The sequence below is a fragment of the Oncorhynchus clarkii genome, chromosome 13 (genome assembly GCF_045791955.1).
Source record: "Oncorhynchus clarkii lewisi isolate Uvic-CL-2024 chromosome 13, UVic_Ocla_1.0, whole genome shotgun sequence".
In the NCBI taxonomy this organism is placed as follows: Eukaryota; Metazoa; Chordata; class Actinopteri; order Salmoniformes; family Salmonidae; genus Oncorhynchus; species Oncorhynchus clarkii.
In genome coordinates, this window is record NC_092159.1 from 15,593,297 (window position 1) to 15,616,453 (window position 23,157).

At 39.5% G+C, this 23,157-nt stretch overlaps 2 protein-coding genes across 2 annotated transcripts in view; both read left to right on the forward strand.

Annotated features, from left to right (window-relative positions):
* The window catches only part of LOC139424506 (myb/SANT-like DNA-binding domain-containing protein 4), a 1,073,247-nt gene that overhangs the window by 608,718 nt on the left and 441,372 nt on the right, over window positions 1–23,157 (forward strand). The window lies entirely within an intron of this gene.
* The window catches only part of LOC139423503 (activating transcription factor 7-interacting protein 1-like), a 56,121-nt gene continuing 46,000 nt past the window's right edge, over window positions 13,037–23,157 (forward strand). Inside the window, exons 1-2 of the mRNA XM_071175112.1 lie at window positions 13,037–13,100; window positions 20,213–20,291. Coding sequence (XP_071031213.1) covers window positions 13,037–13,100; window positions 20,213–20,291 — 143 coding nt within the window. The remainder of the gene's footprint in view (window positions 13,101–20,212; window positions 20,292–23,157) is intronic.

The window sequence follows — 23,157 nt, forward strand, 5'->3', positions numbered from 1 at the left end:
CCGCTTTGTGGACAATGACTCCCATTGTTAGGGCAGAGACATGCATCTTGTCAGTATACCCATACTCTTTGGTATAGTTCCTTTTTGTTCATTTGTACTGCATGAAATCAACAGTTTTTACATTTAGCTCATTAAGGCTGCATTCACACAGGCAGCCCAACTCTGATTTTTTTTTCTTCCACTAACTGGTCTTTTGACCAATCAGATCCACTCTGAAAAAGAGCTGACATGAACAGATCTAATGTGATTGGTCAAAAGACCAATTAGTGGAAAAAATATCAGAATTGGGCTGCGTTTAAACGCAACCTGATTTACTCCACCAACTAGGGTAGATAGAGCAGCTTGCTATGGAACAGATAAACTCGTTTTTTACATGTTTGATGGACAGATAAGCGCAGGCCATAGAAGCTACTATAATATCACAGGTGGGGATAGAGCGAGAGAGAGAGTGGGGTGGACATGGAGGCTTCCCTTGAAGCACTGAGCAACATGACAAAAAAGTGTTCCTTGAAACAGTTCCAACCTCTGTATCAAATTTTGATACATCTTTGTATTCTATATTCTCTCCATTTCGTTTTTTATTTAATTTTTCACTTATTGTTATCCATCCACAGATTTGACACTGAATGAACTGTAAACCCATGTGACGATGACTGTAAACTATTAGAGGATGAGTTCCAACACTTACCTGCATGTTCAAAGGTGGGTGGGTGCCTTTAGCTTTTATACACTACCGGTCAAAAGTTTTAGAACACCTACACATTCAAGGGTTTTTCTTTATTTTACTATTTTCTCCACCTTACAGTGAAATACTTACTTAAAAACCCTTAACTTCTTTGGGACTGGTGGGCAGTATTGAGTAGCTTGGATGAATAAGGTGCCCAGAGTAAACTGCCTGCTACTCAGGCCCAGTTGCTAATATATGCATATTATTAGTATATTTGGATAGAAAACATTCTGAAGTTTCTAAAACTGTTTGAATGATGTCTGTGAGTATAACAGAACTCATATGGCAGGCACAAACCTGAGAAAAAATCCAACCAGGAAGTGGGAAATCTGAGGTTTGTAGTTTTTCAAGTCATTGCCTATTGAATATACAGTGTCTATGGGGTCATGTTGCACTTCCTAATGCTTCCACTAGATGTCAACAGCCTTTAGAACCTTGTTTGAGGCTTCTACTGTGAAGGAGGGAGCTGTTTGAGCTGATTGAGTCAGGGGTCTGCTAGAGTGGCATGAGCTGATCACGCGTGCTCACGTGAGTTAGCTGCGTTCCATTGCATTTCTACAGACAAAGGAATTCTCCGGTTGACACATTATTGAAGATTTATGATAAAAACATCCTAAAGATTGATTCTATACTTCGTTTGACATGTTTCTAAGAACTGTAATATGACTTTCATCTGAACTTTCACCTGGACTTGCCCGCGCCTCGTGAGTTTGGATTGTGTACTAAACGCGCAAACAAAAAGGAGGTATTTATCAAACAAAACAAACATTTATTGTGGAACTGGGATTCCTGGGAGTGCATTCTGATGAAGGTCATCAAAGGTAAGTGAATATTTATAATGCTATTTCTGACTTCTGTTGACTCCACAACATGGCGGGTATCTGCATGGCTTGTTTTTGTGTCTGAGCGCCGTACTCAGATTATTGCATGGTTTGCTTTTTCCGTAAAGTTTTTTAAAAATTTGACACAGCGGTTGCGAAATGTATCTAAAATTTCATGCATAACACTTGTATCTTTTAGCAATGTTTATTATGAGTATTTCTGTAAATTGATGTGGCTCTCTGCAAAATCACCAGATGTTTTGGAACTACTGAACATAACGTGCCAATGTAAACTGAGATTTTTGGATATAAATATGAACTCTATCGAACAAAACATACATGTATTGTGTAACATGAAGTCCTATGAGTGTCATCTGAGGAAGATCATCAAAGGTTAGTGATTCATTTTATCTCTATTTCTGCTTTTTGTGACTCCTCTCTTTGGCTGTGTTTTTCTGTGACTAGGTACTGACCTAACATAATTGTTTGGTGTGCTTTCGTCGTAAAGCCTTTTTGAAATCGGACACTGTGGCTGGATTTACAACCAGTTCATCTTTAAAAGGGTGTAAAATACTTGTATGTTCTGTTGTTTTGAATTTGGCGCCCTGCAATTTCACTGCCTGTCAGCGAGGTGGGACGCTACCGTCCCGACTATCCTAGAGAGGTGTTAACCAACAATGCAGTTAAGAAAAATACCAAAAAAAGAAAGAAATTAAAGTAACAAATAATTAAAGAGCAGCAGTAAAATAACAATAGCGAGGCTATATACAGGGGGTACTGGTACAGAGTCAATGTGCGGGGGCACCAGTTAGTCGAGGTAAATGAGGTAATATGTACATGTAAAGTGTATAAAGTGACTATACATAGATAATAACAGAGAGTAGGAGCAGCGTAAAAGGGTGAGGGGGCAATGCAAATAGTCTGGTTAGCCATTTGATTAAATGTTCAGGAGTCTTATGGCTCGAAGGTAGAAGCTGTTTAGAAGCCTCTTGGACCTAGACTTGGTCGCTCCGGTACCGCTTGCCCCTCGGAAGCAGGGAGAACCGTTTATGACTAGGGTGGCTAGAGTCTTTGACAATTTTTAGGACCTTCCTCTGACACCGCCTGGTATAGAGGTCCTGGATGGCAGGAAGCTTGGCCCCGGTGATGTACTGGGCCGTACACACTACCCTCTGTAGTGCCTAGCGGTCGGAGGCTGAGCAGTTGCTATACCAGGCAGTGATGCAACCCGTCAGGATGCTGTAGAACCTTTTGAGGATCTGAGGACCCATGCCAAATCTTTTCAGTCTCATGAGGGGGAATAGGCTTTGTCATGCCCTCTTCACAACTGTCTTGGTGTGCTTGGACCATGTTAGTTTGTTGGTGATGTGGATGCCAAGAAACTTGAAGCTCTCAGCCTGCACCACTACAGCCCCGTCGATGAGAATGGGGGCGTGCTCGGTCCTCCTTTTCTTGTAGACCACAATCATCTCCTTTGTCTTGATCACTTTGAGGGAGAGATTGTTGACCTTGCACTATAGTGTCAGGTCTCTGACCTCCTCCCTATAGGCTGTCTCGTCGTTGTCGGTGATCAGACCTACCACTTTTGTGTCATTGGCAAAATGAATGATGGTGTTGGAGTCGTGCCTGGCCGTGCATTCATGAGTGAATAGAGATTACAGGAGGGGACTGAGCTCACACCTGAGGGGCACCTGTGTTGAGGATCAGCGTGGCAGATGTGTTGTTACCTACCCTTAACAACTGGGGGCGACCTGTCAGGAAGTCCAGGATCCAGTTGCAGAGGGAGGTGTTTAGTCCCAGGGTCCCTAGCTTAGTGATGAGCTTTGAGGGCACTATGGTGTTGAACGCTGAGCTGTAGTCAATGAATAGCATTCTCACATAGGTGTTCCTTTTGTCCAGGTATGAAAAGGCAGTGTGGAGTGCAATAGACATTGCATCATCTGTGGATTTTTATTTAACCAGGCAAGCCAGTTAAGAACAAATTCTTATTTATAATGACGGCCTACCCATGCCAAACCTGGATGACGCTGGGCCAATTGTGCGCCGTCCTATGAGACCCCCAAATACGGCCGGATTTGATTCAGCCTGGATTCTACCTAGGGACTGTAGTGACGACCTCTTGCAGATGCAGTGCCTTAGATCGCTGCGCCACTCGGGAGCCCTGGATCTGTTGGGGTGGCATGCAAATTGGAGTGGGTGTTGGGGCGGCATGCAAATTGGAGTGGGTCTAGGGTTTCTCGGATAATGATGTTGATGTGAGCCATGACCAGCTTTTCAAGTACTTCATGGCTACAGATGTGAGTATTATGGGTCTGTAATAATTTATGCAGGTTACCTTAGTGTTCTTAGGCACAGGGACTATGGTGATCTGCTTGAAAGATGTTGGTATTACAGACACATCTAGAAGAAAAAGAAATGCACACCTATTAAGACGAGGTGCTGGCTAGCGGAGTAGAAAACTTGAAAATAAAACTTGAAAATAAAAGAGAGCCGTATTACAGACTCATACAGGGAGAGGTTGAAAATGTCAGTAAAGACACTTGCCAGTTGGTCAGCGCATGCTCGGAGTACACGTCCTGGTAATCTGTCTGGCCCTGCGACCTTATGAATGTTGACCTGTTAAAAGGTCTTACTCACATCGGATCCGGAGTGCGTGATCACACAGTTGTCCGGAACAGCTGATGCTCTCGTGCATGTTTCAGTGTTACTTGCCTCGAAGCAATTTAGCTCGTCTGGTAGGCTCATGTCACTGGGCAGCTCTCGGCTGTGCTTCCCTTTGTAGTCTGTAATAGTTTGCAAGCCCTACCACATCTGACGAGCGTCAGAGCCGGTGCAGTACGATTCTATCTTAGTCCTGTATTGACGCTTTGCCTGTTTGATGGTTCGTCATAGGACATAGTAGGATTTCTTATACGCTTCCGGGTTTGAGTCCCGCTCCTTGAAAGCGACAGCTCTACCCATTAGCTCAGTGCGGATGTTGCCTGTAATCCATGGCTTCTGGTTGGGGTATGTACGTACAGTCACTGTGGGGACGACGTAATCGATGCACTTATTGATGAAGCCAGTGACTGATGTGGTGTACTCCTCAATGCCATCGAAAGAATCCCGGAACATATTCCAGTCTGTGCTAGTAAAACAGTCCCGTAGCTTAGCATCTGCTTCATCTCACTTCAAAGGGCTCCTTTACTATGCTACCCGCCGCACATGTTCTTCAAGCCTCCAAACAGTGGTGAATGAAAAGAGACATCTTTTCAACAAATCACCAAAAAGTGTAATGACATTTGGCGATTGTCAATTGGCCAGAATTGATGCGTCATTTGCTGTCTGTATCTGTGTCGGCCACTCATCTCTGCCTTGACAAAATATCAATGTTCTGGTCGAACCACATCACATTTTTGAGCCTAGGCTATACCACCTGTTTAAGTCCATTCGCAAATGTTTCATGCCTCTGACATGCGGTAGTGATTAATAATGGTGTAATAGCCTACGGTTTTCTTGACATTTTGTTTTAATTATTGTAATAGGCTCGTTTCACCGATATGGCGTACCCCCACTATTTATTTTGACACCGTACCGGACCTCCTTACTTTCACCCCTGGGAAAAAGTAAATGAATCCACAAATTGTACATATATTTTAAATGACCACGTTTTAATGAATTTGTTGATATAATTAAAAACATATATTAGAAAACAGTACAGCAGGAAGCAGGAAGTAGGCGGGACTTTCATATCAGATAGACGGGTTGGCTGACAACGTCACAAATTATGCGCGTGCATTGGTGCCGGAAGCCATGCTTAGTTATAATTCTGAATAGTCAGATGCTGTAGCTAGCAACAATGACATGCAGGGAATCGCAGTTGGCTCATTTCAGCTAGTTTTATCTTGTTCTTGATACCATGTCTTGTTTTGAGGTGTTTTGACTGGTTTCATGTCAATGCTAATATGGCAAAAATGTGCTAGCTAACTAACTGTAACGATGTATTTGTGAAAATGTATTTGTTTTCAATAAACATTTGGGGAAGAGTCTTTCTAAATGTTTAAATGAAAATTGTACAAGCCCACATAACACTGCTGCTACTGTTTATCTGTCCTGTTGACTAGTCACTTCATTCCTAGTTATATGTACATATCTACCTCAATTACCTCGTTCCCTTCACATCAACTTGATACCTCATGTATTTAGTCAAGTTATTGTTACTCATTGTGTATTTACTATTACATTTCTATTATTTATAAATTTTCTTTCTACATTGTTGGGAATGGCCCGTAAGTAAGCGTTTCAGTTTTAGTCTACACCTGTTGTTTATTTAACTAGGCAAGTAAATTCTTATTTACAATGACGGCCTAGGAACAGTTAGTTAACTGCCTTTTTCAGGGGCAGAAAGACAGATTTTTAGCTTGACAGCTTGGGGATTGATCTAGCAACCTTTCGGTTATTGGCCCAACGCTATAACCACTAGGCTACCTGCCATTTACAAAGCATGTGAGGAATAAACATTTATTTGATTGAACTTGTTTGCAAATAATTGGTTAGAGATCTTAAATATCACTTTAATTTGTATCTCCTGTAGCTTTAGAATTGTGTCAAAGTTAGTCCCTGTTTCAGTAACGTCTTTGGTCAAGTTTGCGTGAGTCAACCAAAAACACCCGAATGATTGGCTGTCAAATAGTGCCTCAATGCAGGTGATGGCTGCATGGTGCAGTTGGTATGACGCAACTGCAGCGACTTGAAGACAACTTCATCAAAGACTGTTAGAGAGGATCAAAACTGTAATGTTCTTTGTAGAACAGTCAGTCGGCATTCGCCTGCACTGTCATTGACAAGCCCATTAATGGCATGCCCTTTGATCACATGGTTTTTGTAAAGTTCATACAGTCCACATGTAGGCGCAAGTCTGACAATTTTTGTCTCCATAATGCAACACACTTGAGCTGCTCGAACCATAGAGAATGATAGAGGCCTCTAGTGGCCAAAAGTCTGCATTAGCATGGGAAGCACCATTGAGAGCTTCCACCATCTTAATGTAGTCAACTGGGTGGGACTTCCAACTTCATTGGCTGATCCCTCCTGAAGAAGAAGAAAATGTACTACTTCAAAATGGAGATTGCCTCAATGGCGCTCTCAATGCAGTCACAGACGATGCAATGATAAAGATGAGTCCTCTATCTATCTCTATGGCTTGAAGGTGCCCATTGTCTGTCTGTTTTTCAATGCCAGTTCTGCTTAAGTTGTCACACAGCTGGCTAGGGCTGGAAGCACCCTTTGTGGAGAAAGGGGAGGAGCATATTACAGTCACTCTCTCACTGATGAACTGTATGTAGCAAGGTGTTTTGAATGTGTGTATGTTTGACTGTGTGTATGCGTGTACCCTTTTCTCCAAGTTAATTGTGATGCAGTAAGTTTTAGCAGTGAGGGGGGAAACAATTATAAAGAATAGGCAGTTTAGTTCTGATTGGGTATGTGCAAGACAGATTTTTAACATGGTGATTCAATCAAATAAATCAACCCCCCCCAAAATAAAGTGGTTCGCTAGGGAAAGTGGATATAATCAATTCCAGAAAAACACACAAACCAAGAGATTAACCAAACAAATGAAATACAGTAGCTAAACAAGAAAACGTGTTAATATGATAAATCAAATTCCAGACATTTCAGGCATAAACATTTTAATCACATATATTTTTAAATACCTATTTTGGTCATTGGTGGAACTACAGTGGCACAAGCAGACATTTTAATTGAGAGTTTGCCTGCAGAGGGGCCAGTGAGACAAAATGGCCGACCTGAAATTAGCTCATGGGATGTGCGAAAATGAGTAAATGTCAGTAAATGTAATTTTTCCCAATGATGAATAAATTTGCATATGTTATTTTGGTTTTGGATGCATATGTTGTACATATAGGTCTACTAAATCACTTTAACCTATGATCAGAACAATTTAGCACTTGAAGCAGTTGAGCATCTTTTTTGTTCAGTCTGGCCGAGTCTTACCTTTCTGTTTTTTTTGTTTCTTCCTTTTTCCTTTACGATTTAGATCCTAAATTTGAAGCCACAAAACGAACAAATCACCACTATCTATAGACAATTTGTTTTTTAGACACTTATGTTGCTATGCTACTATGAACAATTATAGCTTTTGAACAGTTTAAATGCTTAACAGCTACCAAGAGAGCCCACAGATCACAAGCACTGGAGTTTCAGATGAAACTTTTCTAGGATGTGGGATGAATAAAAAAAATTAAAGAAAATACAACACATAATTTCCACCAAAGATGTTATACTTTACTATAATTATAAACTGTTTTTAGTATACTTGTGTTGCCACTGTTCTTAAACAGACCCCTCCCACTTATGAATTCCACCCCTGCTCCCTTCATACTTCCCTCACCCTTCCCCCATCAGACAAGACCACACCCCATCCCCCTCTTCTTGCCATGTCAGAAAACAGTCTTTAGCTCTTCCACTATGGCGGTCTTGTGACTAATACTGTCTATTCTCCTAGTAGAGCAGGTGATCAGGTAGTCTGTGAAAGTCTACACAAGTCTTGCATACCCTCAGGCGATCAGGTAGTCTGTGAAAGTCTACACAAGTCTTTCATACCCTCACAGATCTAAGAAAATCAAGTTAGAAATGGTTCTGTTCTCTCTTCAACACATATAATTTCCTTCAACTTCTACTTACCTTGTTGAATTTAAAAAAAACTTCATAGACGACAGTATTCATACTGTACTTGATTTTTTTTTTAAAGCTACTCCTTCCTACCAGCTTTCACGTTGTTTTCTGTCATGGACGACATCTAGTAGGAGGTGCCTAGACTGCTCTCACGCACTCAACCCCCTCCCCTTGACTACGAAGGAGGAGGAGCTGGCAACACAGTGGTGGATGACTGACTGTTGTCGCTGAGAACAGTCTGCATGCACAGGTTTTGTTTTGGTGTTCTTTCAAGCCGGTGTGTCCGCGTCACTATCACGCTCATATTTACGTTTTTTCCCTTGGTTCAGTTTGCGATCCTCTGCACATTATAAACCGATGTTGTGAGCGAGGAGCACATTCAGCTCGTGCGGATACCGGCTATTTCGCGGGAAACAGGCAGAATTCAGAAGCATCGGTGAGTTAGCTAGCATGCTAGCTGTCTTAACTGTTTTTACTGATCATTCCAACAGTTTTATTTTTTGTCTATTTAAAATGTGTCACTTTCTCTATAAAATAGACGTTTCGTTTTTTTCTGTCATGTTCTTGAACGAGTAAGTGTAAAACATTAGCTTGCGATGTAGACTGGTCTTGGTAGGGACATGGACGTGAAAAAAAGTGAGGTGGGGTGAAGGGGGGCGCTAGCTAGCTAACGTTAACTGTTTAGATTTTTGGCTATTGAGTAGAGAAATACAATTGTTTGTTGGTATATATTTAAAGATATATGTGTGTTTATATATCTACCAAAATATATATATTTTAAAAATGTGTGTGTTTATATACACAAGCACACATTTAATATATATATATATATTTATATATATATATTTTAAATTATTATTCTTATTTTTAAGATTGTGTGATTTTAAATATATATATATTTTTTATTTATATATATATATATATATATAAAAAATTTTTTTTAAGTCTGTCTATATACACACTACATATATATATATATATATATATATATATGTGTGTGTGTGTGTGTGTGTGTGTATATATCTACCAAAAGATGCAAATGTAATTATATTTAGTATTTCTTATGTTTTCTTTGTATTTGGCTGTACATTTTTTGTTGCTGCCCAAAATGTTATGTTTCTTTGAAGACAAAAATGTGCTTTCATCGAAAAACATGTATCAAGTACAAGTGAATGTTGCAAGCCTAGGCAGCTAAAGCGGTTTGTTTCACAGCATAGCTTGTTGGCACGCTAACTACCATACTTTCTATTATTTGGTGTCATAATTTGGAAATGCACACGCCATCTACAGGTTATAGTCCATCATAACCTAGCCCAGTGATTCTCAATTGATGGGTTGTGACCCAAGGAGGTTTTGTGGGTCGCGGGTGTCTGGAATAAAATAAAATCTTGATTTAAACCAGGTAGAACATGTGTAGTATAGCAACACAATTTTGCTTGATTTTGTGATATAAAGCCAGTGAGTTTATTAACATTCTTAATAAAGGACATTGGCAAAGTTGTATTTTTGAAAATGAAAGCGGTGGGAATGTTGTTTCCTTGTCATATAATTGCTGCATTTACTATCAATATAGCATAAAAAATTGTTTTCAGATTGTGTTTTGGCAATGCGAATATTGGGTCGCAACTGAGACAACCTGGTTCAATATGGGTCCCGGGGAAAAACCAGTTGAGAACCACTGATCCAGCCTATGTTGATGCACTCAGAATCTAGACAACCCGATTGGTTGAGATGATGTGATCCCCTTCAACCTTGACAACTTCTTTATAACCATGACGGCCACCAAACATTGACAAAGTTGTGAGTGCAAGTCACTGGGGCTATAACAATAAATGTTGCTTCATGCTCTATAAATGAAGCAAGGAATTTGTTTCAAAAGGAATTATCAATGATAGTAAATTAAAAGATGTATAAAATGTTTGCAGGGAAGCATGGAAGAAGCCTATGTAGGATCGGGTGATGCTGGAGGGTGTCAGTTGAGATGTTGCAGTATTACAATGAAAGGGGTTATCTGGCTTAAATAATTTTAGTAATCAGACGGATAGCCTCTTTTCAAGATCGGAATATTTGCAAATATTGTCAAGTTTGTAAATAGCCATCAACCATTTCAGTTTCAAAACTAGCAACCAAACAAAGAGCAAGTAATGTCAAACTACCATGAGATATTGAGACAAAGTAGTGGTACACACACTATGGAAACACAGACACAACATTGAATGACAAAAGGGAAGAAATGGACAAGACTGGTCAGGATATTTTCTTTAGAGCCACTGTATGAGGAGTCTCGCTCTAACATCAGCAATAACATGTAAAATGTATGAGTAGGACATAAATACATTTAGCATATGTCTAATTCAGCACCAGTAGGAACTTTAGGAAGCAACCTTAATGTGACTGCAAAGTATTCCCTGACATTGTTACAAATTGGGGATCAAGCACATGGAAAAAACCTAGCTAACAGCAACTATGGTGGCCATTTTGAGTTGCTGCAATAATAAGTGGCACCGTCAGAAAATGTGGCAGTGTTTGTGTGTGGGGGAGGGGATGGGATAGTGAATAGTTAGCACTCAGCTAGCTGCATTAGCCTCCCAGGAAATGCATAATAATTATATATGATAACAACTATATGATAACATTTTAGACAATCTATCACTTTCAAAGTCTTGGGTCTTTGAAGAGTACTGCCATTTTTGTTCTTGTTGGCTGTGTAGAAGGCATTTTGAATATCTGCTCCCAATGTGCTCTCTATTGCAATTGGAACTTTCTTAGGTCTACGAAAATAGAAATGATGGTGAACAGACACAATTACTTTCCCGAACACGTTTTCATTACATTGGAAAGATTATTATCAGATTACATGTGGGCATAGGCCTAGAATGAGCTTTTCTCCTTCTGTTTCCACACAGTCCTAAAAAGAACAGTATTGTAAACTATGTGACTTACATCGAGGGCAGACATCTCTCTTGGAGACATATTTTGTGCTGGAATTGGAATGCTCATCTCACTGTATGTACTAGCATACGTGAAAGGCTGTTCATGCTTGAAGAAACCTAGTGCACCCCTGGAAGCATCGTTTCAGGTATGCCTAGATGTTTTTTACACATATTGTAATCAGTTTGGAACCACATTGTAGTCTGTCTATTAGTGTAACGTAAGGTGTACGTAGAATTACAGAATTAATACGCAATCTCCTTTAACGTGAACTATTTCAAGTTGTTTTTGATAAATATTGAAACACCTATTATTGGTATAGTTTCTTATAAAAAATAATATTTTTGAATGTAAAAAATTGTGTTTTTAATGTTCGAGCATTACTCTCCCCTCTTGTCTTGTTATTTGATCTCAACCCCCCCTGGCTTCTTAAAGTGGTACGGCCCTGGTTTGCTGTACTTTTCCACTCAGTACACAGTCTGTCTGTGAGTGACTGTTAGTGAGGGGGAGGGGTGTTCCAACGTCTCCTGTGTAGACCAATCGTTTACTGGATAGTTGTGCGTTTTTGTTTTGTATATTTGTTCTATTGGTGCAACTTTCTGTGTGTGTGTGTGTGTTTTAGGCAAATTTGGGCTTTAAAAATAAGTTATTTCAGGCACATTGGTGAGTTAGTTCATGATCATTTGTGTAGAGACTTGAGATTGCATTTGTTCTGGGGGGCTTTCAGTTCCCTCGTGTAAAGTAGTTTATTACCTTGAACGTTTCATTGTAAATATGAGTACCAGTAGTTCCAGTTCGTTCACACCAAGTGTGTATGCCCCCTCATCCACTTTAGTCTCCCCTCTGAGGAAGATGGTACAGTCCTGCAGACAGTTATCCCTCCCCCACTGCTTTTCCAGTCTTCCATATGCCTGCGTTTTCGGGGCTAACTGAAAAGGAGGCAGAATTCAGGACAAAAGCTAGGCTTTTGCAGTTGTCATAGACTATATTAATATTTTATATTGCTAGTTAATAGCTTTTGGGCGATTCCATGCCAGCGGGAGAGAAAAATATTTTTGTTATCTCCGATTGTTTTGGCAATTCTCACATAGAAACTTCATTGGGAGGAAGGATGTTTGACATTTTGTTTTACATTTGTATCACAAATCATATGGTGAAAGTGTACATTTAAGGCCTTTTTTTTTTTTTAGACCTATACATGTTTCCTGTAAGACTGATCCATCCATACATGATATTTTGGAATGTAGACATACTCCATATTTGAGAGAACAATATAAGGAGGAAGATGTTGTCTGGATCATGTACGGTTCACAAATCATCGTGTCTTACAGGAGGCGTGTATTGGTCTAAAAAGAGTCTAAAATGGCCACTTTAATCATGATTTTTCTCAAAAATGGTTAGTGATACAAATGTTAAAAGTATTTTCAAACGTCTTTAATCCCAATGAAGTTCTATGTGAGAATTACCCGAAAAATCTGATATACCCAAAATATTTTTCGCTGATGTGGAATCGCCCTATTGCTAGATGAACTACCTTTGAAATAATACATCATTGTTGAATAATTACCTAATGTTCATAAACCATATGCACATTTCTGTAAGAAAAAATAGGTACGCGTTCTTGTGTCAAGAAGAGACATTGTCGTGTCATCCTAGTTTCAGATAATTAACTTTGTAGAAATGACTGTTGTAAGTTTTTCATAGAAAAACGATAGCATGGCGAGTTTCTCTACATAGACACTTTTGAATTTGGTTAACGAAGACGTTGAGTTTATTTTGGTTCATTTGTCAATCTTGTTCAACAAGACAGTTAACTGTTTGTGGTAGTATTGGACTGTAACTGGTTCGAAACAATCCCTCTTTCACCTTCTGTCAAACCAAGATGTCTGCCTCAAGCGACCTCACCAACCCTGATCAGTCATACCCAACCTGTCTCGGGACCCCGAGTATGATATAGCCTTATAATAATATATACCATTTAGCAGACTTTTATCCAAAGTGATTTACATCAGTGTGTGCATACATTTTAATGTGAATGGCCCTAGAGGGAATCAAACCCACGACCCTGCGACACAAGCGCAGTGCTCCACCAACCGAGCCACACAGGACACTCCTTGATCAACCAGTTTCAGTGAATCGAACAGCCAGTCTATGGATGAACATAACCCAAGGGAGGGACTGACACCAATGCAGCACAAATATGAGAAATGTGCAATCAGTTCTGTGTGGGCAATCAGTAGCAAAGCAAGGAACCCCTGTCTGGCCTGGGAGGAAAACAGTCTCCAGATACTCACTTCATCAGTGCTTTGTTGTACAGTTAAGGCCTTCAAATTTTAGACATTACAATAATCGGAATACCATTCAGATGCCTGTATTCTGTGATTCCATTAGTTTTTTTGCATCGTGGAAGGTATTTAGTTCAGAAGTATGAAAGCTCAGAATACCAGTTGTGTGCGTAGTATTTGAAAATATGTGTTATGTACTTCATCTCAATCCGGAAATATTTAGGCTAGTGAGGTTGGACCACTTGAAGACTGCTTCCACGTTGTGACTGTTGCTGTGAGTCGCTACAGAACTGTCGTGTGGGGGATGGGCAGCATAAAAAACGAGAGCAACATTTCACTCAAGATAGCCTACACTTAACAGGATTTGTGGAGTAACATTTGTGTGAAGGCCTACAGGTCAAGTCTATAACAGAACTATAAGGTGCAGCCACCCCACCCCTGAACGTTTTACCCGTTCATGTGATAGACATCTTTAATGGTACTTTACATAACAGAAATATAGGCCTAACACCAGCATAATGTCTTGTACTAGCCTAATCCCATTTGTGGTCAGTTAGCAATGTAGGCTAGTCACTTACATATATTTATCTAATATGCCTGTAGGCTAATGTAGGAAACGTATGCCATATATCACTCCTTGTTCTGGATCCCCAGGGCTATTCATGCCAGAATTCTTCAAAACTGAAGGTCGGAGTTAACACTGTAAAGTAGGAAGTAATTGAATGATTCTTCCCTTGTCTAAATAACATTGCTTAAACTGGTTTCAGCAGGTTCTAGCTGGTTCCTTTTACACTGCCTCTGGATTGGCTAACAACCTGATTGAGAGAGCAGGGGGAGGAACGTGTTCCCAATGTGATCTTGAGTCAATATTTATGTTCGTCTTTGGTGCTTTGGACATTTCATGAATCATTGATTGTTTTATATCCCAAGGTAATTTAAACAGGTGGTTATTTAAATACTTAAAACATTTTTGTGTATGTGTGTCAAAATGTCTGATGTACAAAATTGAGAGAAATTATGTGTTCATTTTCAGCGAGGAATGCATGAACCAACCTGCATTATGGATGAGAATCAGGCCCAATTATAATTTATAACAATTATTATTCTGCTTCTCACAGGAGTCATTCACATAAAGCCATGAACTGCTATTGAATAAAATACTTCATGGCACTCATTAGACCAGTAAAGAATATTATGTACAGTCTTGCAGATCTATAATAAAAGTGTTCACAGAACCCCCAGGGTGTAATGTAGTGGTATATGTACTGTGTTGCTCGGGTCTAATGATTGCACCACTATCAGTTACTAGTATAGGGCCCTATAAAATCTGCATTGAGGAGAACGAGGTACAGAATTACTGAATCCAGATATTAAAACAGAATTGATCAATATTCAAAAATATATTGAACTTAGTAGGAAATCAACTAAATGTATTGAACTTATTAGAAAATCCATTAAATTGCCCAAATTAATCATAAAACATGAACAAAATCCATCAGTGATTTGTATTTTCCTGCACTTTCTGAAAAGACACAGGAATGTCCCTCTGTGTGTGTGTGTGTGGTGCGTGCATATGTCTACACTTTGTGTAGCAATTAGCGATGATGCAAATGATAACCTTCTGATAGGGATGGAAAGGCTTTCCTAAAAAAAACACTAAATTAAATGTTAACTACAAAGTAATATATGCCTACCTGGCAGAATGATATCATGATTATTTGCATCAATCCAGTGGCCATTTGTTTTGCACACACTGCAAAACAAGTGCTAGAGAAATGTTGCTAACCAAACAAAGGTATCTTGCTGGTGCATTAAAGGGTAACTACACCCAAAATCAAAATGTCTTCTATTTTTCTCAGACCTCAAGTAGTATCCTGATGAGGTTTAAGCATTGTTGTGGACTTAGAATATCCCATTTTTTTTTTCTATAAATAAATATGTGATTTTTGAGAGTGAAAACCTGGTTATTCCCCCTAGGGGGGAACGGAATTTTGGGAAAAAACTAAACGAATCGGGCAAAAAAATAAAACATATTTTATAAGGTCCTATGTCGTTACTTCGACTTATATTTTTTTGTAGTAGCTGGTTAGCAAGGAATTTCTCAAATTGTTAGCAATATTTGGACTTTCAACGTACAATTGATTTTAGACAGATTGGGTAGTTCACCTTGGTACTGGGTGGTCACTGTGGGTTTCTTGTCCTCTGGAATAGAACAACCTTGTGGTTAAAGATACCAGGGATTTTGGGGGTTTGGCAGGGTTATAAATCTAAATGACACATCACAAAATCTAATTTGCGACAAGATTACACATCAATATTATTTGCCTTGAAGATACTTGAGAAACTTTCATTGTTTTTTTTAATCCATGATAGACAAGAGGGAGACTGAAATAAATCAAGACCAATGCATTTTTTTGTATTTTTTATGAGGTCTGGTTCAGACATACTACGCAGTGAGCTAGGCCTGTTATGTTGTCAGCTTTATGTAAAAAAAAAAAAAAAAACGGTGATAAAAAAATGCTTAAAAAATTTGTTGAGGATTGAAGGCCCGATGTGACCAATGTTCTCGCTAAGCTTGCACTCAGTATTTCGTACTTGCGTGTGCAAGTACGAAATATTTCTGGCAGTGCCACACACAGGAAACAGAAACAGAAGCCTGTGCAGATCCGCACATGGTGTGTCATGCCGATGGGATTCGATCTTGCAACCTTTTGGTTACTAGTCCAACGCTCTAACCACTAGGCTACCTGCCGCCCCACCTTTCTGACCCTGAACAAGGCACTGTTCCTAGGCCGTCATTGAAAATAAGAATTTGTTCTTAACTGACTTGCCTAGTTAAATAAAGGTAAAAAAAAACTAAACAAATGCAACTCCCACCTGGTTGAACATTTACTTAAGGTCACCCAGCCTTTTGGACAGCAATTGCATTTTTTATTTAATTCTTAAAAATTGTAGTTCACCTTTAACAACTGCGACCTGGCCAAGATGAAGCACAGCATTGAGTATTGTCTTTGTCACAATGCACCTAATCAGAGGGAACATTGGACCGACAGGGTAACAATTGGAAGTGGGATGGATGCCAAAGACTTGGGCTTTCCTACAAACCCAGAATTTGTGAACAATCGTTATTGTGTGAACAAGTCAGACAGCTGTCATTAATTTAGCCCTTCTTTAGCCCTTCTTTAACTACCAGAATATAGAGTAACAATTCCAAGCTTGACTTAATTCTAGAGGCACTCTGAGGTCAGTGGTCAAGTTCTAAGGAGAACCCCTATGGTGAAAAAGAGGACACAAAGCAAAGTGAGTAAGATACTGGAGGAGGTCTGTAAACTGCATGAGAGCTGAAAAAGGATGGAACATCTCTGTTCAAATCAGTATCTCAATCAAAGAGTCAGCGATCTTTCGGTTTCATTGTTAGCGATAGGTTATGAAGTGCGGTCTTTCGGTACAATCCCCATTGTATAATTATGGTAAGAATAAAATGATACCTTAAAGTAGGAGGAGTTTAATCTCTAGTCCTCCTGCACAAGTGAATGTTTCAGCCAACAGCTGCCAAGTGCTAAGCCTGGCTGCACATAGCAGCAGCACTGGCGGACATTTTGAGTTTCTGCTGGCAGTCCTCAGGCAGTCTATGAAAGAGGAAGGGAGTGGGGGATGGGCATACTACGCAGTGAGCTATTAGCTGGCTAGTGTTAGTTGTACTGAATAACTGTAATATCAGCAGCATTTTTAAATGATCTTAGGTTTCATCTTGTAATTCAAGAAATATGCAAGAAACAGAAAACATAGTCCAGACTCAAATGAGTAATTTATCTACTACCATAATTGTTTTATGCATGTTCGCTTTATCATTGTATTGCTATGGACATTAGTGATTATAGGCCTTTTTAATTTATGAAGTTATTTCTATATTTTTATACTTTCACCTGTGTTACTTGTGTATCTTTTCTATCTATAGTGTGCTCAGCTGCCATAATATTCCATACTGGTGTTCAAATCAAATGTTATTTGTCACATACACATGGTTAGCAGATGTTAATGCGAGTGTAGCGAAATGCTTGTGCTTCTAGTTCTGACAATGCAGTAATAACCAACGAGTAATCCAACCTAACAATTCCAAAACGACTACCTTATACACACATGTGTAAAGGGATAAAGAATATGTACATAAAGATATATGAATGAGTGATGGTACAGAACGGCACAGGCAAGATGCAGTAGATGGTATCGAGTACAGTATATACATATGAGATGAGTAATGTGGGGTATGTAAACAAAGTGGCATAGTTTAAAGTGGCTAGTGATACATGTATTACATAACGATGCAGTAGATGATAGAGTACAGTATATACATACACAGTGGGGCAAAAAAGTATTTAGTTAGCCACCAATTGTGCAAGTTCTCCCAATTAAAAAGATGAGAGAGGCCTGTAATTTTCATCATAGGTACACTTCAACTATGACAGACAAAATTAGAAAAAAAATCTAGAAAATCACATTGTAGGATTTTAAATGTATTTTTTTGCAAATTATGGTGGAAAATAAGTATTTGGTCAATAACAAAAGTTTAACTCAATACTTTGTTATATACCCTTTGTTGGCATTGACCTAGGTCAAATGTTTTCTGTAAGTCTTCACAAGGTTTTCACACACTGTTGCTGGTATTTTAGCCCATTCCTCCATGCAGATCTCCTCTAGGGCAGTGATGTTTTGGGGCTGATGCTGGGCAACATGGACTTTCAACTCCCTCCAAAGATTTTCTATGGGGTTGAGATCTGGAGACTGGCTAGGCCACTCAGGACCTTGAAATACTTCTTACGAAGCCACTCCTTCGTTGCCCGGGCGGTGTGTTTGGGATCATTGTCATGCTGAAAGACCCAGCCACGTTTCATATTCAATGCTCTTGCTGATGGAAGGAGGTTTTCACTCAAAATCTCACGATACATGGCCCCATTCATTCTTTCCTTTACACGGATCAGTCGTCCTGGTCCCTTAGCAGAAAAACAGCCCCAAAGCATGATGTTTCCACCCCCATGCTTCACAGTAGGTATGGTGTTCTTTGGATGCAACTCAGCATTCTTTGTCCTCCAAACACGACGAGTTGACTTTTTACCAAAAAGTTATATTTTGGTTTCATCTGACCATATGACATTCTCCCAATCCTATTCTGGATCATCCAAATGCTCTCTAGCAAACTTCAGACGGGCCTGGACATGTACTGGCATAAGCAGGGGTACACGTCTGGCACTGCAGGATTTGAGTCCCCGGCGGCGTAGTGTGTTACTGATGGTAGGCTTTGTTACTTTGGTCCCAGCTCTCTGCAGGTCATTCAATAGGTCCCCCCGTTTGGTTCTGGGATTTTTACTCACCGTTCTTGTGATCATTTTGACCCTACGGGGTGAGATCTTGCGTGGAGCCCCAGATCGAGGGAGATTGTCAGTGGTCTTGTATTTCTTCAATTTCCTAATAATTGCTCCCACAGTTGATTTCTTCAAACCAAGCTGCTTACCTATTGCAGATTCAGTCTTCCCAGCCTGGTGCAGGTTTACAATTTTGTTTCTGGTGTCTTTTGACAGCTTTTTGGTCTTGGCCATAGTGGAGTTTGGAGTGTGACTGTTTGAGGTTGTGGACAGGTGTCTGATAAGTTCAAACAGGTGCCATTAATACAGGTAACGAGTGGAGGACAGAGGAGCCTCTTAAAGAAGAAGTTACAGGTCTGTGAGAGAAAGAAATCTGGCTTGTTTGTAGGTGACCAAATACTTATTTTCCACCATAATTTGCAAATAAATTCATTAAAAATCCTACAATGTGATTTTCTGGTTTTTGTTTTGTCATTTTGTCTGTCATAGTTGAAGTGTACCTATGATGAAAGTTACAGGCCTCTCTCATCTTTTTAAGTGGGAGAACTTGCACAATTGGTGGCTGACTAAATACTTTTTTGCCCCACTGTACATATGAGATGAGTAATGAGATGAGTAATGTAGGGTATGTAAACATTATATTAAGTAGCATTGTTTAAAGTGGCTAGTGATATGTTCAGGTACAAGGAACATGATTGATCCCTGATTGATTGATATATGTCAAATGTTACAACTTGTAAACATTGATATATTTGACTATGGTGTCTAACGTTATGTACTCTCTCAGGCTTGTTTTGAACATTACGGCAAAAGGTCCTTATTTTCACTTGCTTTCTTATTTTACGACAGAAGTAATCTAGATTTCTGGTGGTTAATTAAACGGTTCTCTCTAGCACCCTCTCTAGTTGGAGAAAAATCTTCTCCCCCCATCAGAATGGTTTAGTCCTAGCTAGGCTGTAATTTTCCATGCAGCTACAGACTGCTAGTGTGGGGGAGGGGTGGTGCTAAGTGTGTCAGGCTGTGCACTCTGTACTGACTGCGCTGCTAGCCTGTTTTTTTTGCGGGCAAAAAGCAGTCTCTGTGCTGCATGCTTCTGCCAAAGTTACAAAAAAAAGTATATTTTGCTTTTGTTTTAATCACTTTTAAGATGGCTACCCTGGGGTAAATCCCAAAGGGGGAAAATCATTTTGTTTCCATCCTTTTGTTCTGAGTGTGTTACACTGTGCAGTTTGTCAGCCTGTGCTGGGTCAGTGTTGCCTGTGCTGGCTGTCTTGAGCCACGAGGCTGAGATTGATGGTTTCACTGTATGCACAGCCTTGCACAAGAACGCTCTATGCTGAAACAGATGGAACAGTCCAACCTTAGTCCCCCTCACCCTCCCGCTTTTTTTCTTCCTCCCTCTGCTGTTGCTAGTACAATCAACACAGCCAATCGAATCACTCGTACAACCTCTGTCCAACGGAAGGCCTTCTTCTCCAGACTACTGTTCAAGGTTTACTTGAATTTCTTTCTTTTTTTGAAGACTGTTGTACAGTTATAATGATGTTTGCTCTGTTCTGACTATGATCTTGGCCTACATTTCAGTATTTAACTTAGCCATTGTTCTATATATTATTTTCCATTAAGTAGTGCTATGCTAGCCACAATTCCGAAACGTAGATAATATTATTTTTTTATAAAGTGTTATTTAAAAAAAAAAATAATAATAATGTTTACAGTAGTGCTGTATTTGTGTTTTGTATTAGGAGAAAATATTTGTATATATTTTCTGTAGTAAAAAAGTATAATTCTTGGCATTTAGATTGTCATGCCCTGCTATTTGTGTGTGAGGACATGAGAGGGTTGGGGGTGAATGCTAGAAGCCTTAAGTATTGTATTAGCAGCAATGCTTTGCAACCAGTCCGAATGTGTAAAAATCTTTGTCTGACAAGTGAAAAAGGTCTTGAATCATCATTGGCACCGGGATAAGAACAGGAGCTTTAACAAGGATGTAATATCTTTATATCTACCAATGTTTTCTCATTGGTTTCTTGGCTAATGGATTCTAATGGGAATCTATAAAAAATACAAAAAGCAATAAGACCACAAACGGTCTCTGATCAATACTGGGATATGAACACTGATCAAAGCTCATGTTGCACTGGCTCCTCCCGCCTTGCCACTAATTGAAAAACACACCTGGGGTTTGAAAGGTATAGGGGCGGCAGGTAGCCTAGTGGTTAGAGTGTTGGGCCAATAACCGAAAGGTTGCTGGTTCAAATCCCCTAGCTGACAAGGTAAAAATCTGTCGTTCTGCCCCTGTTCCCTGATAGGCCTTCATTGTAAATAAGAATTTGTTCTTAACTGACTTGCCTAGTTAAATAAAGGTTCAATACAAAATATAAAATAATCTTGGATCGAGTTAACAAAAGTTTCATTATTCAGAGGCTGTCAACCGTAATTTGTTCTTGTCGAGGCAGTGAAAAGTAAGAGCAGGAATTCTTGAAGATTTCTGCAGACGACCTACCTCAAATCAGTTGTGAAATTTAACATACAATGTTTACTCGACATTGATGAGACTGATAGCCTACCTTTGCCTGTGTCTTGGGAGAGATCTGAAAACGGAGGGAATTTTCACAGAAATTATTGTCTGAAAAGACTTTCTGAAATGTATGCCATCAACCTGAACATGCAGCAGGAGAAAATAGTCACGAAAGAAAACTGTAGCTTGGAGCCATAGGCTTGGAGCCCATCTCTGCCAACTTTTTGGTTTGACCAAACCTGTCTTGCTGTGTGACAGGTTTTTTGTATTTCATTTTTACTTTGTATTGCCCTTTGTTAATGATTGAAAGATCAGCAGTATTTTACAAGTACTTGAGGAATTGCATACCTGTATACCTGCTTAATAATTTTGAGATGTTTGCCAGTGCCTGTTGTCATATGGATGAATTCAGGAATGGGCAGATCACTGGAAATATATTTATAATGCGCTGCAATCACAGATGTGCCCATTATTTTCAAGCCTTTTGAGATTCTGTGAATTGTTGTGCTGCTGTGTAGCCACATACCCCTCTAGAATTGTTGTGAGCTATGAACAGAACACAGTACTAGTCAAGTACTACAAGCCTAGTAAATCACTAGTGTTGGTCAGAGGAGACGAACATTACCAAAGGAATAGAAGCAAGAACAAGATGGTGATGAGGAGTTTTTTTCCTCCAGTTTGGAGGTATACAGTGGACAGTTTACAGCTATTGCAGACCAGAAACCAATCATCTATGGCCCACATCAATCAGTAAATACTGTAGTATATAGTACAGCGGAGGACTAGCTTGAACCGCATCATGGACCTTCAGGAGAAACTTTACAAAAACTAAATACATTTAACCTAATTGATCAGCATAACCTAACACAACATTATGTGGGACGAATGAGGATCATAACTACTTTGAAAAAGAAACTTAACCTACTTTTTTTTATACAAATAAAAACTAACGAAACAGCCTGTGCAAAATTGGCATACAGAGCAGGTAACATATTAACATGAAGGTGATGTAAGTTGATGCACTGTTGTACTACAATGGATTGGATGCGTGTTCAGTTAGCAGTGTGGGGGCTCAGTCTGGCTGGCTGCGCATACAGCAGAGTTGGCGGACATTTTGTTTTTTCTGCAGTGAATCCGGAACGCGTGTAATGAAAGAGGAGTGGTGAGGGGAAGCCTACGCACAGTGTGCAGTAACATTGGAATGTTAACAGAGCTGTTGTAACATAGCAGTGATTTTATTCATTTTGTATCATATCAGAGATGAGAAAATAACATGTTAATCATTATTATAGTAAAGTTATGATGGCAAAATGTTACTGAACATATTATTTTTCATCTTCCATTCAAAGGACATTTTGGTCAAATAAGTATCTCAATCAAAGAGTCAGCGTTCTTTTGATTTCTTTGTTAGCAATAGGAGTCCATAGAACACACAAAGAATGTCATAAATTGCGATCGTTCGATACATTCCCTATTGAATGTATAATTATGCGAAGAGTAAAATGACACCTAAAAGTAGGAGGAGTTTAAACTCTAGTCCTCTTGCTCAAGTTGATGTTTCAGTCAACAGCTGCCAAGTGCTAAACCTGGTTGTCCATTGCACCAGCACTGGCGGACATTTTGAGTTTCTGCAGGCAGTCCTCACACAATCTATGAAAGAGGAAGGGAGTGGGGGATGGGCATACCACGCAGTGAGCTATTAGCTGGCAAGTGTTCTACTGAATAACTGTATCAGCAGCAATTTTAAATTATCTAATTTTGGTTTAATCTCATAATCCAAGCACTATGGAAGATACAGAAAACAGGTTAGACCTGCCTCTCAAGAATTATGTTTTTA